The 25759-nt window shown below is 43.4% G+C and overlaps 1 protein-coding gene and 1 long non-coding RNA gene across 2 annotated transcripts in view; one reads left to right on the forward strand and one right to left on the reverse strand.

Moving 5' to 3' along the window:
- Positions 1-11508, reverse strand: part of NAA25 (N-alpha-acetyltransferase 25, NatB auxiliary subunit) — an 80539-nt gene extending 69031 nt beyond the window's left edge. Inside the window, exon 1 of the mRNA XM_078435790.2 lies at positions 11410-11508. Within this exon, the coding sequence (XP_078291916.1) occupies positions 11410-11467 (58 nt within the window). The 5' untranslated portion in view covers positions 11468-11508. The remainder of the gene's footprint in view (positions 1-11409) is intronic.
- Positions 11509-11626: 118 nt separating this feature from the next.
- LOC132665373 (uncharacterized) lies at positions 11627-25144 on the forward strand. The gene is made up of 3 exons (XR_009604101.2): positions 11627-11897; positions 23621-23855; positions 25051-25144. It is a non-coding gene; the product is annotated as an uncharacterized LOC132665373 (long non-coding RNA).
- Positions 25145-25759: the final 615 nt, after the last annotated feature.

A 25759-nucleotide genomic window follows, 5' to 3' on the forward strand; every position in this document is an offset into this window, starting at 1 on the left:
AAGGATCTTCAAAATGCATATTGCTAAGTGAAAGAAGCCAATCTGAGGGGCGCCTGGGTGGCTTCGTCAGTTAAGCGTCTGACTTCAGCTCAGGTCATGGTCTCACAGTCTGTGAGTTCGAGCCCCGCATCGGGCTCTGTGCTGACAGCTCACAGCCTGGAGCCTGCTTCAGATTCTGTGTCTCCCTCTCTCTCTCAAAAATAAATAAAACTTGAAAAAAAAAAAAAAAAAGCCAATCTGACAAGGCTACATACTATATGATTCCAACTATAAGGCATTCTAAAGAAGGCAAAAATTATAGAGACAGTGAAACAATCAATGGTTGCCAGAGGCTGGGGGAGAGATGAATGGGTGGAGCACAGGGGATTTTTAAGGCAGGGAAACCATTCTGTATGATACCGTAATGATGGATATAGGTCATCATACTTTTGTCAAAACCCACAGAAGGTATGACACAAAGAATGAACCCTAATGTAAATTAGAAAACCATAAACATTAGTTAAAAATAAACTATCCAATATGTTGGGGCACCTGGATAGTTCAGTCAGTTAAGCGTCTGACACTTCATCTCAGCTCAGGTCATGATCTCACAGTTCCTAAGTTTGAGCCCTGCATTGGGCTCTGCACTGACAGGGCAGAGCCTGCTTGCAATTCTGTCTCTCCGTCTCTCTGCTCCTCCCTGCTTGCACTGTTTCTCTCTCAGAATAAATAAACTTTAAAAAAGAATAATAAACTATCATATTGGCTCAGCAACTGAAACAAAGTACCACACTGAATCAAGATATTAACAACAGGGGAAACTGGGGGTAGAGGTGGGAGTGTAGGAATATACAGGCACTATACTTTTTCACTCATTTTTCTATAACCCTAAAACTGCTCTAACAAATATAGCATATTGATAAAATGTGTGCGCGTGTGTGTGTGTATATGTATATAAAAGGAAAGTGAGAAGTGTTACAAGTGGGAAACAGGGTGGTAGCTGTCAATTCTAAATATAGAAAGATGACTGAACACAGGCCAGTTCGCAATCTACTACCTCTAATAGTACCTCTCTGTCCATCAAGGTCCCAAATCAGCATAGGGACAAAGAAAGCATAAACAACTCAAAATAATCTATGGCCCTGGTGGCCCAGAGTTTCCCAAATAACAGAAATAGACTATCATTTTACCTAATAAATTCAATTTTTCTCCAATGAATACTTTACTAAAACTGAAAACAATCACATGAACACGAGTTTCCTCTCTTCAGACCTTCTTCAATCCATGTAACACTGATGAGCACCAAGAATGCTTAGGTGAAAAAATTAAGAAGCTTTATACTCTGGGGGCACATGGGTGGCTCAGTTGGTTGGGCGTCCAACTCTTGGTTTCGGCTCAGGTCATGATCGCACAGTTCGTGAGTTCGAACCCCACAATGGGCTCCACGCTGATAGCTGCTTGGGATTCTCTCTCTCCTCCTCTCTGCCCCTCCCCTGATCGTGTGCTCTCTCCCTTTCAAAATAAATAAATACACTTAAAAAAAGAAGAAGCAGCTTTACTCTGCAGGGAATCTAGAAAGGAAGATCAAAAACTTTCAGGCCTCTGATCAAACACTCAGGTGGACAGACTAAAGAACTAACTAACTAAATAAATAAAGAAATGCATACAATCTTGACCTGAATACCCAAATATCTAACACCAGTTTTCTGAAATAGCTCAGCCAATATGCCACCATTTGTCCTCACAGAATACCTGACAAGAGACATTTCAGCTCAATAAAGGACACTTTCTCTTCCTAAAAACTTGATGCTGATCTCTTTCTGAGTCAGTTCCAAATCACTTCTGACTCATTCCTGCAAGACTCTAGGTTCATAGGGCATACCCTGAAGCCTTCTCCAACAGTAATTAAATGCCCTTGATGAGGGGCACCTGGGTGCTCAGTAGGTTGAGCGTCCAACTTCAGCTCAGGTCAGGATCTAGAGGTTTTCGAGCCCCGTTTCAGGCTCGCTGCTGTCAGCCTGTCAGGGCAGAGCCCACTTCGGATCTTCTGTCCCCCTCTCTCTGCCCCTCCCCTGCTTGCACTCTCCAAAAAATAAATAAATATTAAAAAATAAAAAATCCTTGATGAGACCCCAGGTCTGAGGATCGGCCCATAAATGGATGAGACCAGAAGTCGGGACTAGAAAGGTATTCAACTTTTCCCTCAGTCCCTACCTGCCCATGCCCGCTTCTCTGGAAATGATTTCCACTACCTCTGCTGCAGAGGGATGATTAGATGACCATATCTAGAGCTCATAACTACACCAAATGAGGTGGATAGTTAACCAAAGGGTAAATCAGGTTTCTCCCTGGTAATCTATAACTGCACCACTGAGTCACAAAGCCAGAGTCAGAAAGCTATAGAGAAACCTCATTTGGAAGGCAATAAATATTCTGACATTACCAGTCACAATTTCCATTTTGAAGGAGCCTTAGGGGATGCAAAGTGGTTGATGGAGAGTGAAGAAAAGGAGTTATCTCTTGCCTCTTCATTTACATAACTTTTATAAAAGAATTTAAAATGTCACTTTATCAAAAGATTGGGAGCAGGGCATAGCTGATTAACTTAAGCTTGCAGGAAGAGGTCACATCTTGGTGTGGGCCAAGCCAACATGTTGGGCCCTGGGTAAACTGATGAGTAAGGAGGAAAAAACTAGTCTGAAGAACCAAGCTGAAAATAAACACACACAGATAAAAACAAAGATGAAAATCTGGAAAAAAGGCCTTAGATCCTGACAGCTCTCCAGTTTCCATCAGCCCCTGAACACTACATTCCTACTCTAAGATCCCACCGGGACTTATAGCAACCTCTTCCTTGAGCTTGTGTCAATGAGTTTCTTCTACTCCTTGCACCCAAAACAGTTTTAACTAAGACACTCCTCTTCATTCAGCCAGTCTGCTGTCAGACTCCCCCTTCCTGGATGGTGAGGTGGGAAAAGTCTGTTTTCATTCTACATTACTAACTCTGGAATATAAATTATTTAGTCCTTGGAGCTAACAGGCCAATAAATATGATATCCTAAGTCTGTCTTTTTAGTAAGTTGTTTTAAAATTTACTCAAGGGTAACTGTGGTTTTTGACCCTGAGGACTGGTGTTGTTCCCATAATAATAGGAGTTAAGCCAGGGCGCCTGGGCGGCTCAGTTGGTTGAGCAGCCGACTTCAGCTCAGGTTATCTCACATTTCATGAGTTTGAGCCCCACATCGGGCTCTGTGCTGACAGCTCGGAGCCTGGATCCTGCTTCAGATCTGTATCTCCCTCTCTCTCTGCCCCTAACTCACTCGCATTCTCTGTCTTTGTCTCTCTCAAAAGTAAATAAGCATTAAAAAATAATAAAAATTTTAAAAAATAATAAAATAAGAGTTAAGCCAAAATCAGCCATTTACAAATCAGGCCTAGGAAACAATAAGATAATGATGCATAAGTGAAAGCAAAGTTTTCAAAGAATGGGTGCCATCCTCAGTGACACGTTTTTTAAGCTGCCCTTGCAGTCAGCACTAGATGACGCAGTGAGAAACCAGACCTGTTCCAATGTTTCCCTTATATTAAGGAGACCGTCTCAGTTCAGTGTTAGCCCATCACTTCTTTAGTATTTTTTTTTTTTAAGATTTTCAAGTAATCTCTACACCTAATATGGGGCTTGAACTCACAACCCTAAGATCAAGAGTCACGTCTCCACCAACTGAGGCCGCCAAGAACCCCACTTCTTTAATACTTTCTAATGTTTTTTAATGACGAAGGAAAGACCTCAAACTCAGAGTTTCACAAAAGTATCAGAATCTAGTAAAGACTCCAACACCATTGTATTGTTTTCATCTTACTTATTTTGTGGCTTTTTTTTCTCAGCACAAGCGACAGGTCCTCCATTAAGGATAATGATATACATTATTTTTAAATAACTTTAAGTTAGGGGCGCCTGGGTGGCTCAGTCAGTTAAGCCTCTGACTTCAGCTCAGGTCATGATCTAGATAGAGGTCTGTGCGTTTGAGCTCCGCCTCGGGCCCTGTGCTGACAGCTCAGAGCCTGGAGCCTGCTTCACATTCTGTCTCCCTCTCTCTCTGTCCTTCTCCTGCTTGTGCTCTGTCTTGCTCTGTCTCTCAAAAATAAATAAATGTTAAAAAAATTTTAATAACTTTAAGTTAAAAATCAACTTAGAAAAAACTATTAAATACGTAATAGTATAGATAATACTATAATAGAGCTGGAATCATCAAATGGGGTAGAAAAATGAAACAAATTTGGGAAACAAGGAGTCAAATCATTGGCAAGAGACTATCAAAAAGACTATCAAAGATATTGCTCCAATTTAGAAAAAAAGACTGAATACAACATAACTCCATCGTTTTTTCTCGTTTATTTATTTTGAGAGAGAAAGTGCAAGCACGAGTGGGGAGAGGTAAGAGAGGTAAGACAGAATCCCAAGTAAGCTCCACACTGTCAGCATGAGCCCAATGTGGGCCTCGATCCCATGAACCAGGAGATCATGACCTGAACCAGAACCAAGAGTCAGATAACCAACTGAGTCACTCAAGGCACCTAAACATAGCCCCACCTTTAAATTACAATGTCCTTGGGGGCACCTGGGTGGCTCAGTTGGTTAAGCACCTAACTTCAGCTCAGATCATGATCTCGCAGTCCATGGGTCTGAGCCCCGCATCGGGCTCTGTGCTGACGGCTCAGAGCCTGGAGCCTGCTTCAGATTCTCTCCCTCTCTCTCTGCCCCTCCCCCACTCATGCTCTGTCTCTCTCTCTCTCTCTCTCTCTCTCTCTCAGAAATAAACATTAATAAAATAATTAATTCCAATGTCCTTTGCTTAAAATCCTGAATGTTTTAGGATAGAAGACTTGCTTTTACCAAGAGTACAAATTGTAGGTGAAACATTCCTTCAGTCAACAAACTTTTGTTAAATATGTACTAAGTGCAAGACTGCAGGAAAGGTTAAATTTAAAAATGAACGACGCGGGTGCCTGGGTGGCTCAGTCAGTTAAGCGTCCGACTTCAGCTCAGGTCATGATCTCACAGTTCAGAAGTTAGAGCCCCACATCGGGCTCTGCACTAACAACATGGGGCCTGCTTGGGATTCTCTCTCCCTCTCTCTCTGCCCCTCCCTGACTCATGCTTTCTCTCTCAAAATAAACTTAAATTTTAAAAAATAAATAAAAATGAATAATAGCTCCTGATTACCTCACAGTCTACATTTGCCCCCCCCCCCCCTTTTAGCCTATTTCTCCCAATCTTTTTAGGGGCATCTGCCTGGCTCAGTTGGTAGAGCATGTGATTCTTGATCCCAGGGTCATGAGTTCAAGTCTCATGCTGGGTGTGGACCCTACCTAATTAAAAAAAGGTGGGGGGACTATCCTTTTAAAATGTAAGCCTGATCACCCCACTCTCCTGGTTAATCTCTTTGGTGCTTCTCACTGTCTTTAAAACAAATTTCAAAATTCTTTTTTTTAATTTTTTAACACATTTATTTTTTGAGAGACAGAGAGAGCATGAGCAGGAGAGGGGCAGAGAGAGGGGCAGTCATAGATTCCGAAGCAGGGTCCAGGCTGTGAGCTGTCAGCACAGAGCCCAACACGGGGCTCTAACTCCCAAACCGCAAGATCACGACCTGAACTGAAGTCGGATGCTTAACCGACTGAGCCACCCAGGAGAACCACAAACTTCAAAATTCTTAAAATAGCTTACAATGCTGAGTTTGTCTACCCATGTAGCCTCATCTCACCAATCTCTACACTGCTACACTCACTGCCTGACTAACCTCTACTCTTCTTAAAATGTCACTTCCACAGAGAACCTGTTCTTGTCTTGTCCCCAATGGCTGAGATGCACATTTGTATGCACTCATGGGAACCTATATTGTTCCTTCAAAGCCCTTAACACAAATGTATTGATTATGTGTAACATTATCTTTTAAAACTCTATTGAAAAAAACAAAACTGTTGAAACCACAAGCTTCTTGAAAGCTGAAACCATGTCTATGCTGTGCTATTCGGTACTCACTCACTCCCCGAATCTACATTGTGCCTAGCACATATTGGGCTCTCAATAAATAAGCTGAATGAAGAAAGGAATACATAAATTAACAAACTGCATGGGGCGGGGGGCGGAGAAAAAGACAATCTTCTAGAAATTGAGGTAATGTATCAGGGAAATGAGAGATATATGCATGCAAAGTGACCACAACAGGAAGTTCAAAGAACCAAGTATTAGCGATGGCTTCATTCTATTAAAAGTTTTTGCAAAATCTTGCTGCACACCACTAGCATGGAGCCTGATGTGGCGCTCAAACCTATGAACCATGAGACCTGAACCAAAATCCAGAGTCAGATGCTTAACCGACTGAGTCACCCAGGCACCCCTCAACTAATTTTTTAAATAACAAAAATTGTGCAAGTGATGGTAAAAAAAAAAAAAAAAAAAAAAATCCAAATAGTTCATAAGAGCATAACATGAAAAGCATTAGTCTATAAATCTTGCCCTATGCTTTATGTTCTATTCTATGTATTCTTTTAAGAATTTTCTGTGCAGGGGAGCCTGGGTGGCTCATCAGTCAAGTGTCTGACTTCAGCTCAGGTCATGATCTCATGGTTCGCAGGTTCGAGCCCCCATGTCAGGCTCTGTGCTGACAGCTCAGAGCCTGAAGCCTGCTTCCAATTCTGTGTCTCTCTGTCTCTCTCTCTGCCCCTCTCCCACCTCTTCTCAAAAATACATAAATGTTAAAAAAAAAAAAAAAAAAAAAAAAGAATTTTCTGTGCATTAAAATTTTTTCATGTTTGTTTATTTTGAGAGAGAGAGCACATGAAAAGGAGAGGGGTGCAGAGAGAATCCCAAGTGGGCTCTGTGCTGATAGCTGAAATCAAGAGTCAGTTGTTTAACAAACTGAGCCACCTGAGAGCCCCTGTGCATTAAAATCTTTAAGTCTAAAATGCTTTTAGAGGGGCATCTGGCTGGCTCAGTCAGTTGAGCATCTGACTTCAGCTCAGGTCATAATCTCGAGATTCCCAAGTTGGAGCCCCGTGTCAGCACAGAGCCCACTTCAGATCCTCTGTTCCCCCCTCTCTCTGCCCCTCCCCCACTTGCCTGCACGCATACTCTCACTCTCTCTCTCTCTCTTTCTCTCTCAAAAATAAATATTTAAGAAAATGAATTAATTAAAATTTTTTTAATATTTAATTTTTTAAACATTTATTCATTTTTGAGAGAGAGACAGAGCATGAGTGGGGGAGGGGCAGAGAGAATGGGAGAGACAGAATCCGAAGCAGGCTCCAGGCTCTGACCTGTCAGCACAGAGCCCTACGCAGGGCTTGAACTCACACACCGCGAGATCATGACCTGAGCCGAAATCTGACGCCCAACCGACTGAGCCACCCAAGCGCCCCATGAATTAATTAAATTAAATGAAATTAAATCCTTTTAGAACGTAGAGATCTAAGTCAGAGCTTTTTAAATGGTCATAATAATTTCCAAACAGAAGAAAAGAGGTTGTGCCAAGTGACTCTTCCACAAAAAGGCAAGATGGTCTTCAGTCCCCAAGATGCCCTGCCACTCCTGGGGGAAAACAGGACACAACTCGCGAGCTAACAATGCCCAACAGAAGATTCAGAATAAATACCACGTTCGACTGAGGACTCAGGAGCATTTACTAATGAACTACAGCAGAATAATTACCTGGAGTTGGCCAGGCACCAAAGGGAAACGTGGTAACTCACCAAAGAAGTGATTATCATTCAGGAAACACAGCTAGGAAGTATATTATACCTGATCCAGACTACAGCAAGACTGGAAGCCAGTAGGACAGATTAGAACAAAAGATATTGCACCCAGAAAGTAAATATAAATGTGTATGTGCATTCAAAGGATATGGGAAATTTTTTTTCTTTGAAACTTCCCTATTTTGCAATTGCTGACCTAGTAATTCCTGATTTCTACACAAATTTATGACGTGCCATACATGACCATCACTTCCACCCCACTTGTTCCCCTAACCACTAAAAACAGTTTAAAATTAATAATAATGGTACAAGAAAGCACTGGGGCTCACCAAGTCACATGAGAATACAAAATCTGTGAAAAACCACACAGCACAGGAGAGTAATTTTAGCAAAAGAAAAACGAATAAAATAGGTGCTCTAGTAAGGTCAGGGGTGGTTTTCAAACACCAAAAATACAATACCTAAACTTACCAATTTATGAGTAATGAGATGCACTCTGAAGATGTTTCAACTAATGAAATTTCTGAAAACTTATTCCAAACCTAGACACTGAAAATATAATTTTAACCCACATCTCAACTGACCACAATTTCACAGTTAATCACCCATATAGCCCTGTCCACTTTTACCCTAAACAGTATTCAGCAAGAGCTGAGGTCACAGGCAAGTTTCCAACAGTTGTAAAATGCTAAAACGTTGGCAGTATAAATAGTGCTATACAAAGATAGTGATGCTGCTAATTCTGAACTCAGTGAAGAACTGGGCTCTCAGTGACAATGCCTATGTTCAAATCCCAGATCTGCAACTTAATAACTGCGACTCTGAGCAAGTTAATCTCTGACCTTTAGTTTACCACTATAATTACAATAATCTTACTACCTAATAGGACAGTTAGCATACAAATAAGCACTCAATTAATCCTGACAGTTGTTGAACTTCTGACTGACGGACAAGCACTACCTATCAAGCATAAGCTTTTCATTTACCAGCTAATAAACCTCTGAATTCAAGGAACAAGAGTGGTTAGGGACTAATATATTTAAACACAAAAGCAGGGGCTGTCCCAAGTCTGGAAGTCAAAAGTCAAAAGTGCTGAAGACAAGGGACAGTTGGTAACCTCTCTTTTCCTATTCCTGCCAGTTTATATTAATTGCTTTGGAATTCTTTTTTTTTTTTTTTAATTTTTTTTAATGTTTATTTTTGAGAGAGAGAGAGCATGCGAGCAGGGGAAGGGCAGAGGAAGGGGAAGACACAGAATCAGGTTCCAGGCTGAGCTGTCAGCAAAGAGCCCGATGGCGGGGCTCGAACTCACAAACAGTGAGATCATGACCTGAGCCGAAGTCAGACGCTCAACCGATTGAGCCACGCAGGCGCCCCAATTGCTCTGGAATTCTTAAAGAAAGCTTCTTCTAATCCTCTCCCATGTAACTATAACAAAAGCTACATAATTCCAGCTTCAGTTTGGAAAATATGACCTGTCACTTCTGGTTAACATATCCTAATGGTTAGCAACGCAAAATGGACATGGTGTATCTTACTGGGTAGTTCAAAACACTGTTATTTCTAAATAACTTATGGGACACCAAAAGCATTTTCTTTGGGCCTCAACAACAATTTTTGAAATCCAATTATTTTTAAAAGGACTGAATCTTTTTTAGTTTAAAGGTGGGAGGTGGGGTGGGGGAGGGTGCTGACTGTTAAGTAGGAAGAGCATGTGATTCTTGATCTTGGGGTTGTGAGTTTGAGCCCCATGATGGGTGTAGAGATTACTTAAATAAATAAATAAAACTTAAAAAAAAAAAAAAAGTCTGGGGCGCCCGCGGGTGGCTCAGTCAGGTTGAGCATCCAACTCTTGACTTCGGCTCAGGTCATGATCTCATGATTTGAGTCTGAGCCCTACGTTTCGGGCTCTGTGCTAACGGTCCAGAGCCTGCTTGGGATTCTCCCTCTCCTCTCTCAAAAATAAATAAATAAACTTAAAAAAAAAAAAAAAAAAAAAAGTCCACAGGCAGCTGCTGCTGCATAGACTTTTAATAAGCCAGAAATTGTGAGCCCTGCCTGGACTCAGTTCCTATCTTCAATCACCTCATTTCAACCCTGCCCTCTGAATGAATATACATATACCGGAGGGTATGATAACATGCACCAACGGGAAACTGTTGCAAACAGAGTCCTACCTCTGCCACTCGCCACCTGTGTGACTTTTGGCAGGTCAGTGTCTTCAGCTCAAAGTGAGGTACCTTCTAGCAGTGGTTAAGAGAGTGAGCCTAGGACAGCCCACAGCAGTTCAGATCCTAGCTCCATCAAATGTGACCTGAATAACCTTAGGCAAATAATGACACATCAACAATGCTCCATCTTCCTCATCTGTGGGGAAAAGGGGGGAGGGGCATTGTGGGACTGGAAAAAACTACCCACCTCATAAGAATGCGTACAAATTAAATGAGATAACCCATATGAAGGGCCGATGACAGAGAATGACATAATTACCCGTCTATACACATCAGCTATTATTTCCCATCTCACAGGATTGCTGCTAGAATCAGATCAGATGTGAGAGTAAAGCAGCATAGAAATTATAAAAGCAGGACCAACTGTGCCAGAAATAAAGCTGCCCCCCTCCCCGAGAAACCTTGAATGATCTCAGCCATGGGGAGAAACCTCCATTCAGTTAACACCTACACTATAGACGCGAGGTCTAGTTTGGCAATACCACTGACCTTGAAGCCTTCCTCACCATTAACTGAGACCAGCCATCTATGAGAAGAGCTGCAAAAAGGGCCCCTGCCCAATTACAGAACTCGGTTATTGAAAAGGCATTTCCCCTGACTCAAATCTGTCGATTTTTCCCAACCGGGGTATCAGAATGACTTCAAGGTCTGCAAGCCTGCGGGGCTGAGGTAGTAAGCGTTACGGAGGGGGATCCACTTAGCAAGCAGAAGGCAAGCTGCAGAGAAAACCAGAGAAGCTGCAGAAAGGAAAAGCCCTGCAGCAGCCCTGCATGCCCCTCTGACACGAGTTATCACAGTCTTCTCACCGTTATTTTGGGCCCAAGACCCCTCCCTAAGCCCCGCCGCTGCCTCCCACGTGCGCCCAGAGCAGCTGTTTCTCCACCAAAGAGCTCTGGATAGGGAGCCTCGAAGCCGGGCCTGCTCCAGACTCGATCGGGGTGACCTTGCGTCAGCCCCTTCCCCTCGTTGGACCTGTTTCTCCGTGTGCATCGAGCACCGCTAGTCACAACCCCCTAAGCCCGCTTCCCGTAAGTAAAAAGTCTTTAGTGAGGAATTTTCCCTCAAGCAGAACGTCGCACCCTCACGCCGGAGCCAGCTTCCACCTGGCTCGGGATCCACCTGAGATCTTGGGTCTTCCTTGGCACAACGCAGCCTACGGGCAGCGCAGGTCTCTGTGAGAGTAAGTCCCTCACAGAGCCTGCATGCCGGGCCATCTCCGCTGACCTGCCGCCGTCTGGACCACGCCGCTGCCACCGTACGGCTTAGGAAGGCCCGGCCGGCGCCTACGCGAGGCCCGTGGCTGCGGCCTAGAGGCCCGCGCGGTCCGTCCCCAGCGCCCTACAGCTCCGCGCCCGCCCCCTCCGCGCCCCTCCTGGACCTTTGCCCCGGCCTCAACAGCCCTCGATACGTCCGGCCAACTACCGGGCTGGCCCCAGGCACTCACCGTAAATGGGCCGGAGGCGCCTGTCGTTAGGGTCCTGCACATGGCCCCGCGTCGCCATGATGACAAGCGCAGAACCGCAGTGCGCACGCGTGGGGCAGGCCCCCGGGAAGGGGCTGTTAAAGGGCCAGCGCCGATCTCGCTCTTCTATCGCGATAGTCGCGGGGCTGCGACAAAAGGCGCCTGCGCGGAAAGGGAAGCCCACCCCCACCCCCTATCCCCCACCCGCGAATCCCTGTGGGTACCGCAGTGCTGTCTTCTGTAGGAAACTTTTCCTAATTGTGCTGATGGAATCAACCTGGCTGGAAGAAGCAGCTATTCGTGTTGAAATCCGTTCCGAGTCAAGTACTGAGTAGTGAGGAAAGGATAGGAAAACTCTTGATCAGAGTTGGGGCTCGGCTGCTCCTGCTTGTCGTATTTATCCTCTGTACCCGAAGGAGGAACAGTTAGACTCGTCTGAGTAATTGTTGGGGAACCGGGAACTCCTCTGGGTGAGTGACCCAGGGGACAGTAGGGGAAGGGGGTGATCAGGGGCGCCTGGCTGGCTCAGTCCGGTAGAGCATGCGACTCTTGATCTGGGGCGAGGGGGTGGGATTGGGAGTTCAAGACCCACGTTGGGCACCGAGCTGACTTAAAAAAAAAAAAGGGAGGGGGGCTTATCAACAGTAAAAATCTGCCTGAGAAGTTCAAGATCCTTTCATCCCTCGCATGGGGCTCAGCCAGCTAAGAAGCGTCCTAGATTAATAGTAAACCAATCGGTTTGTCAATTGCACCTTAATAAAACTGGAGGGAAACAGTAATTCAAATCATACAATACATAGTTACTGACTGCCTATCATGTGCCACCTTCTGTTTTAGGCACGGAAGCTACATCAGTAAATAGACAAAGATTTCATGGAGCTTTACTTGTAGTGGAAGAGACACAAATAAAATAGTATATTAGGTGGTGATGACTGGGGAGTGGAAGTGGGAGACATTTTTTTTATGTGTATAATGTGGTCAGGGAAAGCCTAGCTGAAAAAGTGACAATTGTCAAAGACTGGGAGCGGGAGGGGCTCCTCGGTGGCTCAGTTGGTTGAGCGACCAATTTTTTTTTTTAAGTTTATTTATTTATTTTGAGATAGAGAGGAGAGGGGCAGAGAGACATAGAGACTCAAGCAGGTTCCACACTGTCAGCACAGAACCCGATGCTGCCTGGAACCCACAGTCGGTGAGATCATGACCCAAGCTGAAATCAAGAGTCAGACACTTAACTGACTGAGTGACCCAGGCACCCCTTGAGCAACCAACTCTTGATTTCAGCTGGGGTCATGATCCCATGGTTCATGGGTTCGAGCCCCACATCCAACTCTGCATTGACAGAGCAGAGCCTGCTTGGGAGTTTCTCCCTTTCGTTCTGGCCCTTCCCCATTCTCTCTCTCTCTCTCAAAAATAAATAAATATTTAAAAGCCTTGGAGTGGGGGGCACCTGGGTGGCTCAGTCTGTTAAGTGTCCAACTTCAGCTCAGGTCATGATCTCACCGTCAAGAGTTCCAGCCCCGCGTTGGGCTCTGTGCTGACAGTTCAGAGCCTGGAGCCTGCTTCGGATTCTGTCTCTCTCTCTGCCCTACCCCCACTTGTGCGCGCTCTCTCTCTCTCTCTCTCTCTCTCTCTCTCTCTCAAAAATGAATAAACGTTAAAAAAAATTTTTTTTAAAGACTTGGAGTGGGAGAGGGAGGGAGCCACTTAGGTGTGCCAAGCTCATTAGGGTCATAACTTAATGCCACACTAGTCACTATGATTCAAACTCAGGTCTTTCTGAGTAGAGTCAGCCCCTGCACTACAGCTGGGGTTGACCCCTTCTACTGGTGTTCCTTCCCTCTCCCTTTCTGGGCTTTTTAGTGTCCAAGGAAATGATTCTTCAACTTCAGTGCATATCAGAATCCCTTGGGGAACTTGATAAACATTTCCTGGATTCTACTCCCAGAGGTTCTAATTCAATCTGAGGACCACTCTTTGAAAAATACCAATTAAAGGATATAGATCAAAAGTCATTATTTACTTTTTTTTTTTTTTGAAAGATTTTATTTTTAAGTAAACTGTACACTCAGTGTGGGGCTCGAACTTAAAACCCTGAGATCCAGGGATGCCTGGATGGCTCAGTCGGTTAAGCACCAGACTTTGGCTCCGGTCATGATCTCATGGTTCGTGGATTCGAGCCCCGTGTCGGGCTCTGGGCTGACAGCTCAGAGCCTGGAGCCTAATTTGGATTCTTTGTCTCCCTCTCTCTCTTTGCCCCTTCTTGGCTCACTCTGTCTCTCTCTCTCTCTCTCAAAAATAAATAAACATTAAAAATTTTTTAAAAATAAAATAAAATAAAATTCAATTAAAAAAAGCCCTGAGATCAATAGCCACACACTTTACTGACAACCCACAGGTGCCCTTCAAAAGTCTCTAGAATCCACCATAACAGCAAGTTAACAATTGCTATTAAATTTATTTATTTTTTTTAATGTTTATTTCTTTTTGAGAGAGTGTAAGCTGGGGCGGGGGGAGGGGGTGGTTAACAGAGGATCTGAAGCGAGCTCTGCACTGACAGCGACAAGCACCTTGTGGGGCTTGAACTCATGAACCTCGAGTCATGACCTGAGCCGAAGTTGGATGCTGAACCGAATAAACCACCCAGGCACCCCACGACGATTGCTATTAAAATTTAAATATACATGCCTAGAAAAAAAACCTAATGATAATAGTAACAATAATAATAGTGTGAATTTATTGAGCACTTATGTGCCAGAGACTGTGCTAAGCTCTTTCACATGTATCTTCTCATTTCACTCTTACAAACTGGTGGAATAGGTATCATTTTGATCTTCATTTTAAAATGAGAATTTGGTGGGCACCTGGGTGGTTCAGTCGGTTGAGTGTCTGACTCTTGGTTTCAGCTCAGATCCTGAGCTCACGGTTTGTGAGATCAAGCCCCGAGTTGGGTTCACGCTGACAGTGTGGAGCCTGCTTGGGATTCTCTCTCTCTACCTCTCCCCTGCTCTCTCTCTTTCTCAAAATAAAAATAAACATTAAAAAAGGTGCTAATTTTTTTTTTTAATTTAAAAAAAATAATAGGGGCGCCTGGGTGGCTCAGTCGGTTGAGCGTCCAACTTCAACTCAGGTCATGATCTCACGGTCTGTGGGTTCAAGCCCCGCGTCAGGCTCTGTGCTGACAGCTCAGAGCCTGGAGCCTGCTTCTGATCCTGTGTCTCCCTCTCTCTCTGCCTCTCCCACACTGTCACTTTGTCTCACTCTGTCTCTCAAAAATAAACATGTACAAAAAAAATTTTTTTATAATAATAATAAAATGAGAATTGGTGAGGAAGAAATGAAAAATTTGGAACATAGAGATATTAGATAGTTTGCCCAAGGTCACACAGTAAGTCTGGTGAAATCCACACTCTGGAATTACTAATCTCCAAAGAGTTAAGTATAGAAAAGGAAAAATAATAACTTCACAGTTAAGAAACCTGGTAAAAACTACCTTAACTAAGTGATCAAAGTTAACATTACCAGTAATAATTCATGTTCATATCATATACCTTCAATATGAGATGATGAGAAAGGAACTTCACTTCTGTAGAATTTTTGCAGGAAACCCATAACCTCAGAGTAATCATGAGGAAAACATTTAACAAATCTAATTTGAGTGACATTCTACAAGATATCTGACCAGTACTCTTCAAAACTGTCAAGGTCATGAAAACTAAGGAAACAGAAAAACTCACAGGTCAGAGGAACCTAAGGAGACATGCCAACTAAAGTAATGTGAGATCCTGGGACAGAAAAAGGGCATTAGTGGAAAAACAGTTGAAATTCAAATAAAGTCTAGAGTTAACAGTTTGTGCTAATGTCGGCCTCTTGTACACTGGTAATGTAAGATGTTAACATTAATGAACACTGAAAAAAAAACTGAGCAAGGAGTATATAAACTTTACCATCTTTTCAACTTTTCTGTAAATCTAAAATTACTACAAAATAAAAGATGTTTTTTAAAGCAATCTCTATGCCCAATGTGAGGCTTGCACTCACAACCCTGAGATCAAGTGTCACATGCTCTACTGACTGAGCCAGTCAGGCACCCCACAAAATATTTTAAATGCACCATTTTTTAATGTTTTATTTATTTGTGTGTGTGTAAGAGAGAGAGAGAGAGAGAGCAAGCAGGGAAGGGACAGAGAGCGAGGGGGACAGAGGATCCAAAGCAGGCTCTGTGCTGACAGCAGTGAGCCTGATGCGGGGCTCGAACTCATTAACCGTGAGATTATGACTTGAGCCAAAGTCGATCGCTCAACCAACTGAACCACCCAGGTGCCCCGTAAATGCATCATCTTTAATAATTGAGGAGAGCTATTTATTCAAAACCAAATGTATGAGAAACTCTCGGCCTAACTGTATCCCAAGGCTAGCTGAAAGAGAAAATTCCAGTAGCAAGTGCATAGAGAAAGTCTTACTGAGAATGGGAGGCTCTCAAACAAAGATAAAGTCTGTGATCTGTGTGGAAAATCATTCCTAATGCTGAGGAGGCTTTAAAATACTCCAGGTAGGGGTGCCTGGCCGGCTCAGTCAGTGGAGTGTGTGAGTCTTGATCTCTGGGTTGTAAGTTTGAACCCCATGTTGGGTGTAGAGATTATTTAAAAATAAAAATCTTTTTTTAGGGGTGCCTGGGTGGCTCAGTCGGTTAAGCATGCGACTTCAGCTCAGGTCACGATCTCGCGGTCCGTGAGTTCGAGCCCCGCGTCGGGCTCTGGGCTGATGGCTCAGAGCCTGGAGCCTGCTTCCGATTCTGTGTCTCCCTCTCTCTCTGCCCCTCCCCTGTTCATGCTCTGTCTCTCTCTGTCCCAAAAATAAATAAACGTTAAAAAAAAAATTTTTTTTTAAATCTTTTTTTAATGTTTATTTGTTTTTGAGAGAGAGAGAGAGACCAAGGGAGGGGCAGAAAGAGGGAGAGAGAATCCCAAGCAGGCTCCTCACTGTCAGTGCAGAGCCTGACGTGGGGCTCAAACTCACAAACTGCCAGATCATGACCTGAGCTGAATTGAGAGTTCAACGCTTAACCAACTGAGCCACTCAGGTGCCCCCAAAATAAAAATATTTTAAAAAAATAAATAAATAAAATACTGCAGATAGGTTGGCATTATGGGTATGTGGTTTTTTCCTAGGTCAGTGTGGTCCCCCATTAGCAGTATCAGCAGCACCTGGGAACTTGTTAGAAATGCAAATTCTGGGGCATCTGGGTGGCTCAGTCTGTTGAGCTTCCGACTTCAGCTCAGGTCATGATCTTGTGGTCTTTGAATTCGAGCCCCATGTCAGGCTCTGAGCTGTCATCACAGTTCAGAGCCTGGAGCCTGCTTCAGATTCTGTGTCTCCCTCTCTGTCTGCCCCTCCCCTGCGCACGCTCTGTTTCTGTCTCTCTAAAAAAATAAATAAATAAACATTAAAAAAAAAAAAAAAAAGAGGGGCACCTGGGTGGCTCAGTCAGTTGAGCATCTGACTTCGGCTCAGGTCACGATCTCATGGTTTGTGAGTTCAAGCCCCGCATCAGGCTCTGTGCTGACAGCTTGGAGCCTGGAGCCTGCTTCAGATCTGTGTCTCCCTCTTTCTCTGCCCTCCCTTACTCACCTTGTCCCTCTCTCTCAAAAAAATAAATAAACATTTTAAAAAAAGAGAAAGAAATATAAATTCTTAGGCACTGCCCCGGACCTACTGAATCAGAAACTCTATGAGTGGGGCCCAGCCATCTGTGTTGTTATAAATCCTCTAGTGATTCGGATCCAGACAAAAGTTGAATTCTTTGGCTTTAGATCAGAGGTAGGCAGACTATGACCAATAGGCCAAATCTAGCTTTCTACCAGTTATTGTACAACCTGTAAGCTAAGAATGGTTTTAACTATTTATTATTTTTTTTTAATTTGAGAGAGAGCATGAGCAAGGGGGAGAGGAGGAGAGAGAGAGAGAGAGAGAGAGAGAGAGAGAAAGTCTCAAGCATGTTCCATGCTCTGCGTGGAGCCTGACACTGGGCTCGATCCCATGACTCTGGGATCATGACCTAAGCCGACATCGAGTCAGACACTCAACCGACTGGCCCACCCAGGTGCGTTGGTTTTTACATTTCTTAATGGCTGGGAATAATATCAACAGAAGAATAATACTTCATAATGTGAAAATTGTATAAAATCCAAAGGTCAATGTCCATAAAGAAAATTCTGTAGAACACAGACACATCTATTTATTTATGTATTGTCTATAGCTGCTTTGGTGCTACAAAAGCAGAGTTGAGTAGTTGCAACAGAGACCCAACAAGGCTAAAACATTTTCTATCTGGTCCTTTACAGAATAAGTTTGTTGAACCCTGATCTAGAGTAATGAAAGAAATTTAAATACTCCCAGGATAGAATGTCAGGTAAAATAAAATGCAGTATTTGGGAGTTTTAATACTAAAATTATATTCATTGTTTGTCTGAAATTTATGTTTAACCAGATATCCTATATTTTTATTTGCTAAATCTGGCAACCCTATCCCAAGGAGGAATCCATGCTCCCCAAATCATGCTAACCAGCAAGAGTGGAGGGTGAGAGCCTAGGTAAACTGACTGCAGGATTATTCTGAGATGATTTGGCCAGGTAGGACCAGGCTGAGGTTGGGCTTGGAAAGGAGAGAGGAGGGAGGAGGGCTGGGGCTCATCTTTGGTGTAAATGAAAGAGCTGGTGAGTCACCTGCGTTTTAAGAATTTCCCAGAATGGAAAAATACAGCACCTTCAAGTAGGGGCACATATGAGGCTTCTGGCCAGGACTGTGGTTACTCAGATACATTCTCAGATTACCTTTGTTGGCCTTGCCCCAGAAGAACACTGTCAGGCTCAGTACCCTGTTCCCTGCACTTGGCAAAGCCAGGGCGTTATGGACCTCTCAAACCGAGGCCTCTAGATCCTTGAGTCACTGTTCTGGGTGGAATGTGTTTCCCTCCACCCCAAAAGCCTCTTTGGCATCCAAGTAGGATGAATTGGCCTTTCTTATTTCCCATTCCTACCCCATGTCCTCAGCACCTAAGGCTGAAGCAGTGACGTGGCTCTGGGCTTGTCCTTACCTGCTCCTGCCTGAGAGGCAGCCTCCACACCCTTTGACAGACCTAAATCATTTCAGGTAACAAAGGAGATGACCCCCACGGGAGCCAAAAGCCCATCTTTTGTGCTGTACAAGTTGGAACTCAAAATTTTTAGAGCCAACGTTACATTATGAGGAAATGCTTGGCATACAGCAGGTGCTCATTCAATGGTAGTTTCCATTTTCTTGACTTAGAAAAAGGGGGTACGCCCTTCATTCTTGTCATATTTGGTGGCAGATTTGCTCTGGTGAGAAACTCTTGTTTAAGGGCATGAGACACATAAGTGTGTTGTGCCTGAAAGCTGGGTGACACGGCATGGGGGACTGGTTGGACTGGTTGTGGGTGTCTCCACCCAATGACTTTTCTAATTTTTCTTTGTTTTTATTTTCCCATCTGGATGGATATGTTACTTTCCTTTTTTAGGTTTATTTATTTATTTTTTAGTAATCTCTGCACCCACCGTGGGGCTTGAACTCACAACCCAGAAATTAAGAGTCACATGCTGTTCCGACTAAGCCAGCCAGGTGCCCCTTGATGGATATGTTTCAATACCTAATCCTAATCCTTCATGGAATAAAAGTGATATATTTCAGTTTTCACAGTTGATTCCCTGCACTTTGACAGTAGAGTAAAACAGCAATTCTGGCTCTGAAATCAAACAGGCTTGGGTCCAAACACTTACTTAGCATAAAAAAGCCAAAAGTACAAAGCAGGCACAGAATTAAAGGTAGAGTTCAAGACAAAGAAACACAGAACCTGGAGATAGGAGTTGGGAGAACCAGGGTCATGGTCTTGGTTAGGCCGTAATTCGCAGTATAACCCTGGGCCTCACTCATTTTCCTCATCAGGAAAAGAAAGGATTGGTCTGAGGCCTCCTAGCTCTTTAATCCATCCCAGCACTTCCAATTCTGTCCACCAGGGGGCACACGAATGCCAAATTGCCCAGCCCAGTTTCCAAATTCGGAAAGAATGGATCTCATTTTGTTTTTTTACATTTATATATTTTTAAGATGGATTTCATTTTAATTTTTTTTTTTTCAGGTAAGCTCTATAACCAATTTGAGGCATGAATTCACAACTCTGAGATCAAGAGTCATATGCTCTCCCAACTGAGCCAGCCAGGTGCTCATTTTAATTACTCTTTTAATAAAACAAAGCAAATATGAATATATGAATGTGAACTTTTTGTGAGCTATCTCTATCATTTTTATACCAACTTTATTGAAATATGACTTACATACCATAAAGTTCACCCGTTTTAGTGCACAATTCAATGATTTTTAGTACATTTACAGAGTTGTGGAACCATTCCAATAATCAGATTTTAGAACATTTCCATCACCCTAATAATATCCTTCTATAAACTATATTTTTTAATTTAAAAAAATGTTCAAATGTTTCAAGATCTGTGAGAGTACCCGTGTATACATATTACACAGTTCTAACAAACATTAACATTTTGCAAGCATAGAGATTTGATATTGTACATACAATTCTTTACCTCTCCCCCTCCCTACTTCTCCAGAGATAACCACTATTATGCTATTGGCAGGCATTTTTCCTTCCATGTTTTAATATTTTTATTGCATATGTATATATGCATGAACAATATATGATAGTTTTGCTATCTTTAAAAATTCCATGTTATCATACTATTCATCTGCTTCTGTAAGTTGTTCTTTTCACCTAACATTGGAATCAGTATTCCCTAATAGCACCTCGCAAAGGTTGTACCAGTTTATATTCCCACAACCAGTATGTAGAAATGCCAATTTCCCTTGCCACACAGTGTGCTCTCAAACTTTTGTATCTTTGACAATCTCACAGTGAAAAATGATATCTCAGTGTAATTCTAACTCATGTTTCTCAGGTTATGAATGATATTTAGCATATTTTCATCTGTTTGAGACCAATTGGTAATGCATTTTCTTTTATCAACCTGGTCATGTCCTGTTTCCATTTTTTTCAGAGTGTTAGTCTTTTGTTATTAATTTATAGTCACCCTTTATATATTAAGGAAATTAGCCTTATGCCATAAACAGGTGTTTCACATATTTTTTCCAGTGTATTGTTTGCTTTTTCATTTGGGGGACATGGGTTGTTTTATAGTGAAGAAATGTTTTATTTTTTGTAGCATTTCCCCACTCCACTATTATTTTAAAATTCCTTTGTTAGTTCTCCTGGTATTTTTATGGTTTTGTTTTTAAAATTTAAGTCCTTGGTCAATGTGGACTTTATTTCAGCATGAATAATGACGCAGGGTTCCAGTCTTGTTTTATCTTTTCCAGTTGCTCCAAACCTCATTTATTGAATAATCCATCTTTTTCCCAAAGCACACAATGCCATCTTTATCATGTATTAAATTTCCATATGCACTTCTGTCTAGTCATGGAACAGTTTACAGGCTCCCTTCAAGGGCAGGTCAAAGCTGGGGGCCACAAAGAAGGAATTTGCCAAGCTCGCTGGATTCTGTGTTCTAAATCTGGACTTGCTCTATTCAGCCTCTGAGTTGCTGAACTCTGGGAAGAGCCTTGTTAGCTGCATTTGGCTGCTTGGATGCCAAAAAGTTGGCCCTTGATTTAAAATGAAGGAGCCTCTGGGAAAAAAAAAAAAAAATTAAGGAGCCTCTAGGAAATAATGCAATTTCCTGCTGTGTGGTCAATTTTCTGGTAAGATAAAGCATAAGAGATAATAGAGTAAAACCAGTCAGGAAATTCACTGACTGATTCTAAAATTTTTTTAACGTTTATTTTTGAGAAAGAGAGAGACAGCGCAAGCGGGGGAGGGGCAGAGAGAGAGGGAGACACACAATCCAAAGCAGGCTCCAGGCTCTGAGCTGTCAGCACAGACCCCGATGTGGGGCTCAAACTCACAAACCATGAGATCATGACCCGAGCTGAAGTCGGGCACTTAACCCAATGAGCCACCCAGGCACCCCTAATTCTAAAATTTGTATGCAGATGCAAATGACCTAAAATAGCCAAGATAATCTTGAAAAAGAGGAACACAGGAGGAGGATTTAAAAAAAATTTTTTAATGTTTATTTTTGAGAGAGAGACGGAGACAGAGCAGGAGCAGAGGAAGGGCAGAGAGAGACGGAGGGACACACAGACTTTGAAGCAGGCTGTAGGCTCTGAGCTGTCAGCACAGAGCCCGACACAGGACTCGAACTCATGAACCGTGAGATCATGACCTGAGCTGAAGTTGGACGCTTGACCAACTGAGCCACCCAGGCGCCCCAGGAGGAGGATTTTATATTACCAGATTTCAAGACTTATGTTAAAGCTATAATCATTAAGGTAGTGTGATATTGGCTTAAGATAGACAAACAGATTAGTAGAACAAAGAGTCCAGAAATAGATTCCTACATGGATGGTCACTGGATTTATGACAAAGGCCCAAGTAAAATTTAATAGAAAAAAAATCTTCACCTCAAAACAAACAAAAAAACTCTTTACCCCTACCTCATGCCGTTCACAAATATTAATTCAAGATGGGTCGTAGACCTAAATGTAAAAGGTAAAACAACAGGGCTTCTAGAAGAAAACAGGAAAATATCTTTGTGGTGAGGGAGGCAAGGATTTCTTAAATTGGCATAAAAGGCATTAGTCATAATAGGTAATTCTTGCCTTTATTCAACATTTACTGAGTGCCTACTGTGTGCCCCACCCTATGCTAGGTGCCAGCTATGCCCATGAAAAAAAAAACGTCTGGGGCGCCTGGGTGGCTCAGTCGGTTAAGCGGCCGACTTCGGCTCAGGTCATGATCTCGAGGTCCATGAGTTCAAGCCCCGCGTCGGGCTCTGTGCTGACAGCTCAGAGCCTGGAGCCTGTTTCAGATTCTGAGTCTCTCTCTCTCTGACCCTCCCCCATTCACGCTGTGTCTCTCTCTGTCTCAAAAATAAATAAACATGGGGCGCCTGGGTGGCTTGGTCGGTTGAGCGTCCGACTTCAGCTCAGGTCATGATCTCACGGTCCGTGAGTTCAAGCCCCGCGTCGGGCTCTGTGCTGACAGCTCAGAGCCTGGAGCCTGTTTCAGATTCTGTGTCTCCCTCTCTCTCTGCCCCTCCCCTGTTCATGCTCTCTCTCTCTGTCTCAAAAATAAATAAACGTTAAAAAAATAAATAAATAAATAAATAAATAAACGTTAAAAAAAAATTTTTTTTTTTAAGAAAAAAAAAAAAAAAGTCTGCCCAGTCTTCCAGGAACTGGTTCAGTACTGTTACAGAACCAGGCTGGAACACTGGCAGAAAAAACGAATGACACTCAGAGATCTTGGTGGATTGGAGATTTATTTAACACCGGTGGGCTCAGAGGAGACTGTTTCTCCAAAGATCTGAGCCCCGAATGCAAGTGGGAAGGGTAATTTATAGTTGTCAGCTTCCACATCCATGGTGGGTTTTCGCGCACATGGCAAACAGGGCAGGAAGAACCCGGAAAAGGGGTCTCTAAGCTAGAGACCAGAGCTTGTTTTAGTCCCATCAGCCATCTTTGGTGCGGTACTTTATTCATTTCTCCAACAGTACAATGGGACAGACAGGTGTCTGCTTGGACAACAATATTGCAGCTTTCCAGGGGTTCTGGGATAATCACAAGAAGCAATAGGAACCAGAGGAGAGGCACCTTACACAGAGTTCTGGAAAGATTTCTAGGAATATGTGACATTAAAACTAAGCCTTGAAGGATGAGGGAAATCAGATGGGTTGTAGCAGAAAGAAACAGTATTTGAGAAGTCCTAGTGGGGCAAGGGTGGGTAGGTAAAAGTCAAGATACTCAGTTTGGTGGGAGCAGGTGGATGGGACTGGATAGTTTCAAGAATATGTCTGTGTTATTGATTTTCCTTTAATTGATCGCTTAAGCCAGAGGGTTCTCTAACTTCATTGAGCATAAGAATCACCCACAAACTTCTAAAATGAATATTCGGGGACCCCACCACAGAAATTTGTATCTAATAGGTGGGGAGTGGGCCTGGGCACCTGCATTTTTACAAGCATTTTCCCTGCCCCAAAGGATGCTAATCCTGCCAGCCCTCAAACAACCCTCTGAAAAATACAATGTAAACATTAATGTTTTTCCCTCTAGGAAATGAGAAGTACTTTCCTAGGCAGCATCAGGGTGAGAGAACTGAGAGGTTTTCTGGAAAAGCAGACCACAACGCAAGTGATCCTAAGATGTCTCCTCCTCTCAACACTAGAAGGGCACTGTGCAAGCATCTAAGGGATGAGGAAGCCATCAGGCAAAGGGAGCAGCAGCTTCTGGGAATTCTGCCTAGTAAACCAGGCACTCGAAAATTTCCCAGCATGCTCTGAGAACTCAGGTACAATCTCCATTCTTCTTATGCATATGTATGAGTACCCAGTTGTCAGCTGAGTTTCCTAGCCACGCCCTTCCCCCCACCCCACCCCCACTTCAGAATTGACAAAATAATGTAAACATTCTGGGGCCTGGCACCTTGATGAGGAAATTGGTTTTTAGCAGTGATTTCACAAGTATTCCTCTAGCAGTAGATGAATATACTTGTGACCATGTGCAAAGTAGCAAACAAAGTGGATGTTTAAAGCCCTCCCTGAAAGTCCTACCTCCATCAACAGGGTAAATATGTGTGATGAGTGCCCTTCCTGGGGCAGATACTGTGGGTTGCCTCCCTAATTCCACCCCCTTACCCACAAGTAGAGGCCCTATTTCCTCTTTCCAGCTTATCAATTGTCTAAGCCCCTCTTGGTAACCATCAAGTGACAGGCTAATGACATCTCCTGGGGTCACTAAGAAATATAAGAAGATAGAATCCCAAGACTTGCAGGTGGAAAAAAAAAAAAATGAAACAAAGTGTAAATACTTGAAAATCAACTCTCAAGAACTGGAAATATTTATAGGCACATACGTGGCTGGAACTTTTTTTTAATGTTTATTTATTTTGAGAGAGAGAGAGAGAGAGACCATGCGAGAGAGTGTGCTGAAGCAGGGGAGGAGCAGAGAGAAACGCAAGAAGCCCCCAGGCTGTCAGCCCAGGCGCAGAGCTCAATGTGTGAGATCACGACCTGAGGCAAAAATCAAGAGTTGGATGCTTAACCACCCAGGTGCCCCCAGTGACTGGAACTTTTTTTTTTTAATGTTTGTTTACTTTTGAGAGAGAGAGAGAGAGAGAAAGGCAGAGACAGAGCATGAGCAGGGGAGGGGCAGAGAGAGAGAGAGAGGGAGACAGAATCGGAAGCAGACTCCAGGCTCTGAGCTGTCAGCACAGAGCCAGGTGCAGGGCTCGAACTCATGAGCCGAAAGATCATGATCTGAGCCAAAGTCGGACACTTAACTGACTGAGCCACCCAGGCGCCCCTGGCTGGAACTTTTAATAAGCAAAAGCTAGGGGTGCCTGGCTGGCTCAGTCAGTAGAGCATGTGACTCTCGATCTTGGGGTTGTGAGTTCGAGCTCCATGTTGGGTATAGAGATTACTTAAAAATAAGGGGTGCCTGGGTGGCTCAATTGGTTGTATGTGTGACTCTTGATTTCTGCTCAGGTCTTGATCTCACTCTTCTTGGATTCAAGCCCTTTGTCCAGCTCTGCACTGGTAACACAGAGCCTACTTGAGATTCTCTATCTCCCTCTCTCTCTGCCCCTCCCTTGCTCTCTCTCAAAATAAATAAACATAAAAAAAAACCTAAAATAAATAAATAAATAAAATCTTTAATGAGAAAAAGCTAAATAAATGCATATTACACAACTCAGCCTAGTAATTCCATTCTTGGCTGTACACCTAATGGAAATAAGCGGTGAAGCACCTGGCTGGCTCAGTCGGTAGAGCATGCAGCTCTTAATCTCAGAGTCGTGAGTTCAAGCCCCACATCAGGCATGGAGCCTAGTTAAAATTGAAAAAAGAAATGAATGTCGTATATTTTTTGTAATGTTTATTTATTTTTGAGAGAGAGAGAGAGAGAGAGAGAGAGCCTGAAGGAGAGGGGCAGACAGAGAGGGGGACAGAGGATCCCAAGCAGGCTCTGTTCTGACAGCAAAAAGCCTGGAGCCTGCTTTGATTTCTCTGTATCCCTCTCTTTCTGCCCCTCCCCTGCTCATGCTCTGTCTCTCTCTCTCTCTCTCTTTCTCTCTCTCTCAAAAATAAACATTTAGGGGCACCTGGGTGGTTCAGTTGGTTGAGCGTCCAACTTCAGCTCAGGTCATGATCTCACGGTTTGTGAGTTCGAGCCCCGCGTCGGGCTCTGTGCTGTCAG

Source organism: Panthera onca, chromosome D3, assembly GCF_046562875.1.
Source record: "Panthera onca isolate mPanOnc1 chromosome D3, mPanOnc1 haplotype 2, whole genome shotgun sequence".
Classification (NCBI taxonomy): Eukaryota; Metazoa; Chordata; class Mammalia; order Carnivora; family Felidae; genus Panthera; species Panthera onca.